The 10053-nt window shown below is 31.6% G+C and overlaps 1 protein-coding gene across 23 annotated transcripts in view; it reads right to left on the bottom strand.

The window, feature by feature from the left end:
• The window catches only part of LOC102580500 (beta-1,3-galactosyltransferase 7-like), an 11844-nt gene extending 2578 nt beyond the window's left edge, over positions 1-9266 (bottom strand). For 3 of the 23 annotated variants that reach the window (XR_001472326.1, XR_001472330.1, XR_001472331.1), the window contains exons 1-7: positions 7032-9084; positions 5655-5898; positions 5210-5421; positions 5061-5124; positions 3257-3432; positions 1722-2671; positions 376-427 (exon numbers count right to left, since the gene is read on the bottom strand). Coding sequence is in view for 2 of the 23 variants with exons in the window: in XM_015304939.1 (XP_015160425.1) it covers positions 4835-5124; positions 5210-5600 (681 nt within the window). In the remaining 21 variants the exon portion in view is untranslated. The other 20 variants (XR_001472339.1, XR_001472329.1, XR_001472336.1 and 17 more) reach the window with 20 other exon arrangements.
• Between the last annotated feature and the right edge of the window lie 787 nt (positions 9267-10053).

Raw genomic sequence — 10053 nt, 5'->3', positions numbered from 1 at the left:
ATCTTAAAAGTGTTTTACAACAGTTTATAACATTGTCATCCAACATGAGTCATACATCAACTCTTCTTTTTCACGTCTATTCATCACACCGTTTCATATCTCAATAGCCTTGCGTTTTGTTCCTAGAGAAGCCCAAATAAGTAGTTGAAAAACTACATAATTCATAAAAAAATTCCTACAAATTCATGTATATTATCTATTTCATTAATAGGGAATGCCAAGTTCTTTGCCTAGTTTTCTCCAATCCGCATATTGCTTCAAACATGAGAAGAACCAGACTTAGATATCTCCACTGACTAACATTTGTATGACATAATGTGTCATCAACGATATAATGTGTGATATGCTTACCAAGTTTTGATGCATAGTTCTCACCTTATCATTGCACTTCAATCGGGTCACCATCGCTATAAAATGCTTTTGTACTCTGCATCAAGACATTCTTATTAGTAAGCACATCAACATAACAAATTATTGTCTCAAGTATTAAACACACAACTTTGAAGATATGACAGATAGCACCATAAGTTATTGCCAAATAAGATGAGTTAGACATTTCATCAAATATCACAGGTGCATAGTAGAAGAAGTGTTTTCCAATTATGAAATGTATTTTAACTGGTTGGAATTGTCACAAACTTGCAATGCGAGTGTTTTGAATTTGCTAAAATTGGCAAGTGTCATAGTTATGGGGAAACTGCTTCAGATAGAGCCACCGCCACCACCGAGAATTCTTCCTGCTAGTTCACTTCATTTAAAAGAGCAGCAACAATTTATATATGCGGCGAAAATAAGCAAAAACGCATAAACATCATATTTGAAAGAAACTATCATCGTTGATGAAAGAAATCACAAGGAGCAGGAAAACTAATAACAAATCTAATATGATTCTGGTTCTCTTATGTCCCGTTCATTCAATCAAAGAAGAATCCATGCCAGGGCTAGTGCCAGCGCATAGTCAGAGTCTTTTCCCTGTGTGCCTAACATCCACTCCTTCTAGTCAACTTCCTTGCGGCGTCTTTAATGATGAGAGAAGGCGATACCGAAGACCTATCAAGAAGGTCAAGTCTTTCACTACCATAGTAGTTTCTAAGTTGATTTGTTCACTTTGTTGCGGACAATGCTTTTCTCTACACTTCTCAAAGATTTTTCAAGATTTGCTTATCAAAAAAATTCACTTCGAGCACCATTTTTTTTTACTTAAAAGTGTTCATCTCAGAAAGCTACCCAATATATCCCCTCTGTACACAAACTAAAGAGACAACTTAAATTGGGAGCAGAGAGTAGCAGGTTGGTGAAAAGAATAAATAAAGTAACAATAGATTCATAGCTCAATAAAAGAATTTCAAGTTAAAACAAAAATTAAGTTACCACACGTATTTGAAGTAGTTCTCCACATCTTCTCTAATCAAAGCAAGTTTATGAATTTGCAACATTAATAAATCGTTTAAGAGAAACTCAATCTATTACATTGCCGTTATCTCTTTTCAAATAATACTCATAGATTTAACCCAAAAAGCCATTGAATTGTCAAATTAAGAAGTGTGGAAAGAATGTAAAAGAAGCCCAGAACAATTTGATTATGCTCTAATGAAGATTAGACGAAATTAATCAAAGAAACTAAATGCATGCATAGATAAGGTTAAATTACTAACGTGTACCTGAATTCAAGCAAGAAATTATATTCAAAATATTTGAAAAATAACAAATATAAAATATACCAAATTATTAAATCGATGATAATAATGCAACATCATATGGGGAAAATCCATCCAATTCTCACCAAAAAATGCCCAAAATCTCACAAGTTTGCAGAGAGAATAGTTGACAGAGAAGATGTAAAGTAAGTAAGTGAGGAGAAGAGAAAATAAGTCCCGGAAACAAAAAAATGAAAAAGGTAGACAGGTGTCCCCAGAAAAAACAAATTATTGGGCTGCAATACACGTGTCTACCTAGGCTGAAAAATTAAGTTGTTGATAGTACAACTCACGTAACCTTTTGTACTATCAGGTGATGCAGTGTTCGTCCATGTTTGTTGGCTTATAAATAATAGTAATTAGTAATATATATATATATATATACACACTAGATTAGCAAGGCCCATGCTCACCAGCATAATTAAATTGTTTTTCTAGCTAAGCCCAAACAATTACACTACAATTGTTCCTTAATAACATGATATTGAAAATGAAATATGAAAGTTTCATCAATCAAACATTCTAAAATCTTTGTAGCACTGTAAAAACCTTCACCCAACATGACCAGGCATATGATTATTTAGTTTCATTCTATTACCTACCGGCAAAAGCTTCAACAATATGAAATCCAATAGTTGGTTTCATTGGGAATAATGAAATTTGGACTAAAGAAAAGCTTTCACATAAAATTTGTTAATGTGAGTAATACAAAGAAATCAGTTCCATTACATAGACAAACGTTGACGCCTTTTCAAAAAATTTGTTCATTTTGGCACCCTCTTTATGAACAGTATTTTCCATAAAAGCTTTTGGTTCGGGTTCATCTTTCGTAGAATTCTGTAATTAAACTTTAAAGTTCGTCTTTCTATCCATGTTCGGTTATGTGCAAGCACAATGAATCATAATGGACAAACATGAGTTCTTCCATGCACATCTTTTCACCATTCCCTTGAGAACTGTAATTGCTTCTATTACTGCAAGTTGTGAACAATATGAAACTTAATGTTTCCAACCAAAAATACACTAAAGAAAAAGAATCAACTATTACTCTGCACAATAGTTATTAGGTAGTCAAACACTCACAAAATTGTGAAGTACAATAGAAGAAAAAAAATAAAAATATGGGCAGTATAAGTATGTACATTTCTAAAATTCTCATGTCTTTTTTACTTATAAAACAAAGATAAAGGAGTATGGATGAAATTTTTTGGACTTGCTTCTTCTTGCCCCATCCCAGAGAGAGTTAAAAAAAAATTGACTACTTCACTTGTAAGAGAAGATGTTTTCAACAAAAGAATGTTTTAGGAAACCTTGTTTTAATTTGTTGCAAACTTATCTGAGCAATTAGTCTTAAAAGGACCTTCACCCAAGTGCAATCCAATGGCTACTATTCATGTGCATTTCACTTCTCTTTTTCATTAAAAACAATCCTTCCTTTCTAATGTTTTATTTGTACCATTCTTATACTCATATAAGTTTACTTGATTCACATGCCAAAAAAGAAAGATATCATAGCAACAATACATATTATCAATGGAGATATGGTAGCATTTACTTACTTCAAATAGATGTATGATTCTAAAATCAACATGTCCTTCTCAAGTCTCACTTTCTCTTTTTCATTGAGAGGAGGGTGAGCAACTTAAAATCTACTAATACATAATATTTCAACTTATCCTTCAGCTGGTCTTATAATAAGCTCTCAAACAAGTCTAACGATTATTCCCTTCTTGCTCTGTAAAAATTGGCAGAAAAAGAGAAAGTGCAAAAACATCTTAGTACATAAAAATGATTATTATTTTATCAAGAGTACATAAAATAACTAATGCAATCCAGTTTGTTGGGTAATCCAATAACTTTAATCAGTTTAGATGGCTCTACTTCTCTTTTTGTTTTGAATCTAAAGTGATGTTATAACTTGAACTTCTATTTTTGAACTTAGTACAAACTTCTTCAGGATTAAATTCAATAACATGATCTGAATACAATAAAGTGCACCGAAAGAAGAGATGGAAACTTTTGGTGACTGAGCTTATCCCTCAAACATAAATGTAATTATCACTCAATTTAGAGATACCTCGAAAATTAGGAAATTGTAAACTGCCTCTAGAAGGATAGCAAAAACATTTGGCAGATTATTACAGGTGAGAAAATGTGCAACATACTGTGTCTGAATCTCTCATGGCTTATCTATGACTTACTATCGTGGAAGATACAGTTTCCACAAGAGAACCAATCTCCCACATTTATATCCAAATGCACCATTTAGCTCTAGAAAAAATCTTTCCTATTCTGATACAAAGTAAACTTTCATGTTGTTATTTAAAATTTCAATTAAAAGAAACAAAAAAACGAAGACAAAAGAAAACACTTATCCTGCACTTATTCTTATCATGTTGGGCATCAAGTTAAAACCATACTCCTGGGCCCGTGATATATCTACCCAAGATTGAAAAGTATAGAAACCATCAAACATGAAACTCATAAGGGATGTTATTACTTTGCTTTTAACATTTGCAATATCAGCACAAATGCAATAACAGAGTAATTCACGTCCAACTAAATTGATTGCTGGAATGGTGTTCACAAGTAACAACTAAGCAACTGAGAGGTACTGATCATGGCAAGATATTCACTCGTCTTGACATTCTAAAGACAGAAGTAAATTGAAGCATTGAATGTCATTGATTCAAATCTACAACCTTAACAAAAGCTAATATCCTTTCCTTTGATCATTTTGAAGCTACAATAGGAAAATTAACATGGATCATCATAACTTATGCAACAAATGGCATTCCCAGTCCCAAAAGTCACGTCGAGTATTTAGTTAGAATACCAACTCTATATACCTTTAGTATTTAGTTCTTAGAAATCCAGAAAGAGTGGGATAACAACACACATTAGTTTGTGAAGGCAAATATTGTTTTATAGAAGATTCAAAGTTCTTGCAAGTTCCTTTAAGCAGCAAAATGTACTTCTTACAGCTTCGTTCAAAAGTTGCATGCTGCACATTACCAGATAGAAAATGAAAAAGGTGCCAGAATGCTAGATTACAGATGAAGGATTCTGTAATCACTCACTTGCAGTTCTCTATACCTTGTCTTAAATCTTTCCAGTACATCTTTAGTAGTGAATTACTAACTCTTAACAAAGCTTCTAAATGATAATTTCCTTCGTATATCTTTTGAAAAGCTAATCATACATTCAACTTCTAAGTGAAGCAGAGGAAATTTAAAACAAAGAACAGGAAGCATATTATCACTCTTTTGGCAAGAAACAATATGAAACTCCAGCAGAAACTCATTGATGAATGAACATATATATGTTTGGCATGAAGAAGATATAGAACAATACAGATCATACATGTAGCCTATCATGAAACGCACAACGATCCCCTTTTCTTGCTCTAATCTATATAGCTTTGCACCTATGCAAACACACAGAATGTTGTCAAAGGAGGAAGAAAATGAAAATGGAAGAAGTATATACATCAATAATCTTGTAATTAACACCTTGAGGCATCCAAGTCTGTCTAATAGAATCGCGCCTTTTTCTACTACTGAAGGTGGTGTTTATCCCAATAACCATAAATGTTTTCTTTCTCGGCCTACATCCTCCAGAATATGTGCTCAAGAAAGGAACCTCTTCAGTTATCCGTGGAATTAGAGGATCCTTAGTTGAAGGCAACTCACTTTGAATCTTAGAAATTGAATCATCCAACGATCTGTTCAATGCTCCGATAAAGACAAGGACCATCAAGAACAGAACTAAGTAAAACATCATGATAAGTTTTGAACAACACTTCCTCTCTACTTCACTTTTTACCATAAGTTTGTAAAACAAGGTGAAGCTCACAAACAAATTATAAACATATTTCTTATGTGGTGTAACATATGTTGTCATGTTAAGTACAAAAAATAAAGTCTAAGGTAATCACATTAAAACTATGAAACTCACTGGATAGCTACTTAGGCTTTGTTAAACTCTCTCATCATCTTCTCCTTCTGCTCATAAAACATCATCCATATTTAGAAAACTGCAATAATAACTATAACAATGACAATACAAAAGTTCTATTCTTTGTTTGTTGGGGGGGTGGGGGGTTGGACCTGACTATTTTTGGTTTCACAATCATCAGAAACATAAGGCAAGTCCTTTTCTTGCGTCTGGCGCCTTCCAAATATGTTCCTTCCATCTGATTCTGGAGGAGTCCAAACTCTAATTATACAACAACAAAAAAAATCTAGGAAAAGGCATAACTGCTAGTCGGAAAGGCAGGGATCCTATACTATATCGTAAAGATAGAAAACAAAATGAATTTTACCGTCTTATCAACATCATCTATTAGCACAATTAAATAATGTATTAGCACCATTCATTCCAGAATCTCATAAAGAATAGTATACAGTAACAAAAATGTCCACTTTCACTTATGCTTAGCTTTTACCACTTAAAGAGGATTATTTTTTGTCGTTTACATCTTCAGCTTCACATTTATTTCTTTTTTCACACCTCAATTTTCGTGATTTCTTAATTTGTCTTTCATAGTTTTACATGTGTTCGGTCAAGAGGTCATTTTACTTGCACAGAGTTTTCAAGGTAATTGGCATTTTCTTTTTCGTCCAGAGTTGTTGATAGTCAAATAAGAAAAGTCTTATTAACCTATTGCTAGGGAATCCTGTCAATTCACTGTCAACAAAACATAAAGATCATCTAGAGTATCTCATAAATGCCTCTATCTTTGCACATTGTTGTTTGACATAGACATATATTTACCTTGCTACTCAAAAGATGGACAAAATCTCATGTGGGACACAAAATACTGTTTGTTTTAGGTAGATTAAGTATGTGAAAGAAATTAACATAAGAGCAAGATGTTATGTCATTATAACCAAAATATACGCTTATTTGAAGTGATAAAGAACACAAATATCTTAGTATTTAGTAACCTGCAAATCAATAGTCGAAAGAATATAGTCTTTTCTGTCTTGACATCATAGTATAAACACGCCACAACTAACAATTGAAGTTTTTCAAATTTACTTCCCAACAAATCCCAAGATATCATAGTAGAGGCAATCATCAATTTTCAAAACTCAATAGAAAAAAGTGCTAAATGAAAGACGAATTGCACATTACATCTATATTGGACTTGTAAGAATTCATAGAAAGATCTAATAGAGTTGGGCGAATAAATATACTCAAACCCCAAATTTGAGCCGAAAAGGTACACAAGACGAAAATCATGTAGAAACCAAATAGATGACGACTCTTATATAGATTAGTACCAGTCCAATCAAAATTCTAGGTTCAATTAAACGACATATTACTTACTAATATTGTCTAGTAGTGCTAAATAATATAGCTCTTGAATTGGTGAATGCTATGCAAGGTATAGAAGTCCTGTGTTAAAAAAAAGGAAGGAAAAGAAACATAAACTTCTTTAGTTACTTTAGGCATATCAAACATAAAATTAATTCATAAGTAGTGTTTGAACAAACAATTAATCTCCTGTAAGGAATGAACAAAGAAGCATGACGGAAGAAAAAACAAATATATGTATCACCCATTAAAAATTATTAAATGACAGACTTGATTGAAAGAAAAATAAGAAGAAAGGCTCAAATCTAGATACATAAAGAAGTCTAAAATAAAAATAAAATCAAAGGTATTATTTTTAGAGAAATTCAAAATTTTACCTCCATTTGGAAACATGATCAACCTTTTTAACTTCAAATGGAAAGAGGCCATGAAAAATGGATATAAATTAATAACAATGAGAAAAGTACTAATTTATCAACAACAAAAAAAAGGGTCCATTTACCAGCGGAGTACTCTCATGGCATCATCCATCATCTTCAAAACATTACCAAAGAATTGATTAAAATAATAATATTAATTAAATGTGTCAAGACCTGAAAACTGATCTTATAAAAGGGCTACTGGCTACTATTGTGGCCAATCCTTTTTGCCATCTTTTCTTCACATCTTAACCACTGAAATACCACTACGACTTTTATTTTAGTTCTCTGAGGGTTCATGCATTTTTATTAACAAAAGGTGTGTCTTATTTACTGACATTGTGAAAACACTAAAGTAATGAGCATTAGAGTCCTTCCTAGAGATAGAATATTAAATGAGAATACTATATTTTGAAAGTATCTTCTCGCAAAATTTTCTGTTTTTTGTTCATGAAATTAAGGTCCTTCACATGTAAATATCTTCTTTTGACTAATTATATGTGCTATACATCAAAATGTCATTTGAACCTTGTGGTCTTAAACATGTCACGTAGAATAATAAAATTTAAGAGTTATGAACATAGAAAAAGACATTCTTTATTAATAAACTTAAAACGAAAGTAAGACACATAAATTGAAACCAAGGGATTGTTTTACTTATCCTAACAGGGCAATCATGGAAATGCATTCTGAGTACGACTGCAACAATATATAAAGCTTTTGGAACTTGCTGCTGATTTTTTTTTATATCACCTCTCAGACAACACTGGCTCAAGAATAATAGTTGGTAAGCTCAATAACGATGAAGTAACTGAAATTAGAGAAAAAGAGTGCAAGAATAAGACTTTGTATTGCAAGATTTTCTTTTTTTATTTTCAGAACTTATAACAATTTGCAAAATAGAGGTTATCTCACAATTATTGATTAAAAAATTGTTAAGGTGTAAGCTCTTACTAATGGTAATCTATACATTCAAGTTTAAATACTCAAAATTTCTTCATATTGATTGCTACAGAAAGTATCACCTGCCAATTATGTATGATAAAAACTACTCATTTGATAAATTCTTAAAGCTTAGTATCTAATTGCAGCATATCTAAAGTGTCATAAGCCAATAATGTTGAGCTAGTCAGTGTGTATTGAAGTACGAAAGTCCAATATACTTTTGCAATTTATTTTTACCTAAGCTACTGAAATCATTCATGAAAAATAGAGGAAAACATAAACATACGCCAACTAGATCACACCAAAAATTAGGGGTCAATAGAAAAAATAACTGAAAGAGGACCCGCGTCCGCCAGAAAGTTATTTAACAGAAAATTGAGAAACTTCACAAGAAATCCAAAAGTGAAGAACAAAAGGAGGAAAATTGGAAGATGAAGGAGCAAATGTTTATGCAAATTTTTTTGGTTAAAGAGCAGCAAAATGATGCAAGTACCCCCAATTGAAATACATGTCTGAAAGTACGCTAGCTCAAATTCCAAACACTGATTTATTAGGTTTGTTGTTTATGCAGTATAAAATAATTTTCGGCAATTGAACAAAAAATTCCAATATCCTTGCTAAACTCGTGAATCAAGTAAGACTGACCAAAGTAAAATACAGAGTCCAAATTTTCCTTAAGATACCAAACTGAGAATTAACTAACAAACCTGCGGTAAAAGATTGCTCCTCTCCGAATGCTTTCTCGTCCTCTCTGGGTCTGAGTGAAAATTGATGGACATGCAAGAAAAAGAATGGAGAAATAGAAAGACCTAGAAGAGAGCAGGAGAAACCAAAGTAGTCAATCATAGGTGAATTGCTAGAAAAATGAAATAGTATACACGTGTTGGTACAATTAAATAAGCCCAAATTTATGGTACACTTTACAAAGCTTATTGTACAATCAATATCTGTTGTGTTCGTCCAACAAAGTCCCATTTCTATATATATATATATATGAGATAGTAAAGTAGAGATTAATCATAAGTGAATCTATCTATTTATTTAATGCATATATTAATTATGCGGGTTTCTAAATTGTCAACCAAACATCATATTAATTTTATAAAAAAAATATTTTCTTTTTACCTACCAATTAAATATCATATAAATATAATATCAAAATTTATACATAAATAATTTGTTTCTTATCTAACTACTATACTAACTCCATATGTTTAAGTTTCATGATATGCACTTGTTGTCAATGTGGAGCCAAAACGTATAATTATGATATTGATAAAGCATCACTTTCAAACTTTTTAATGAATTTGGTTAAACTAGTATTTGTTTTAGAATGGTAATAACTTAATGAGAATTAGATAAAATAAAAATAATGACACAATAATTTTACGTAAAAAATATCCAACTCACAAAGATGAAAAATCAAAATATTCTTATTTATATATATCTAACATGGTATCATAGTCATTTAACAATATCGTGATTGTGTTTTATATGAATCCAATTTCCTCTAAAAGAAATGAGAATACCTACTCTCAAACTTGAACTAGTTTAATTGTTGTAAGAATCATTCTCATTATCATTATGGGTCGTTTTGTAGGGTGTAAAAGATAATAATGAATATGATGAATAAGTAATGTTGAGATTTAGTTATATTGTTATTAACTTTT

Source organism: Solanum tuberosum, unplaced genomic scaffold (genome assembly GCF_000226075.1).
Source record: "Solanum tuberosum cultivar DM 1-3 516 R44 unplaced genomic scaffold, SolTub_3.0 scf00630, whole genome shotgun sequence".
In the NCBI taxonomy this organism is placed as follows: Eukaryota; Viridiplantae; Streptophyta; class Magnoliopsida; order Solanales; family Solanaceae; genus Solanum; species Solanum tuberosum.
The sequence above is the reverse complement of the archived record's forward strand: the minus strand, read 5'-3'. Positions and strand labels throughout refer to the sequence as shown.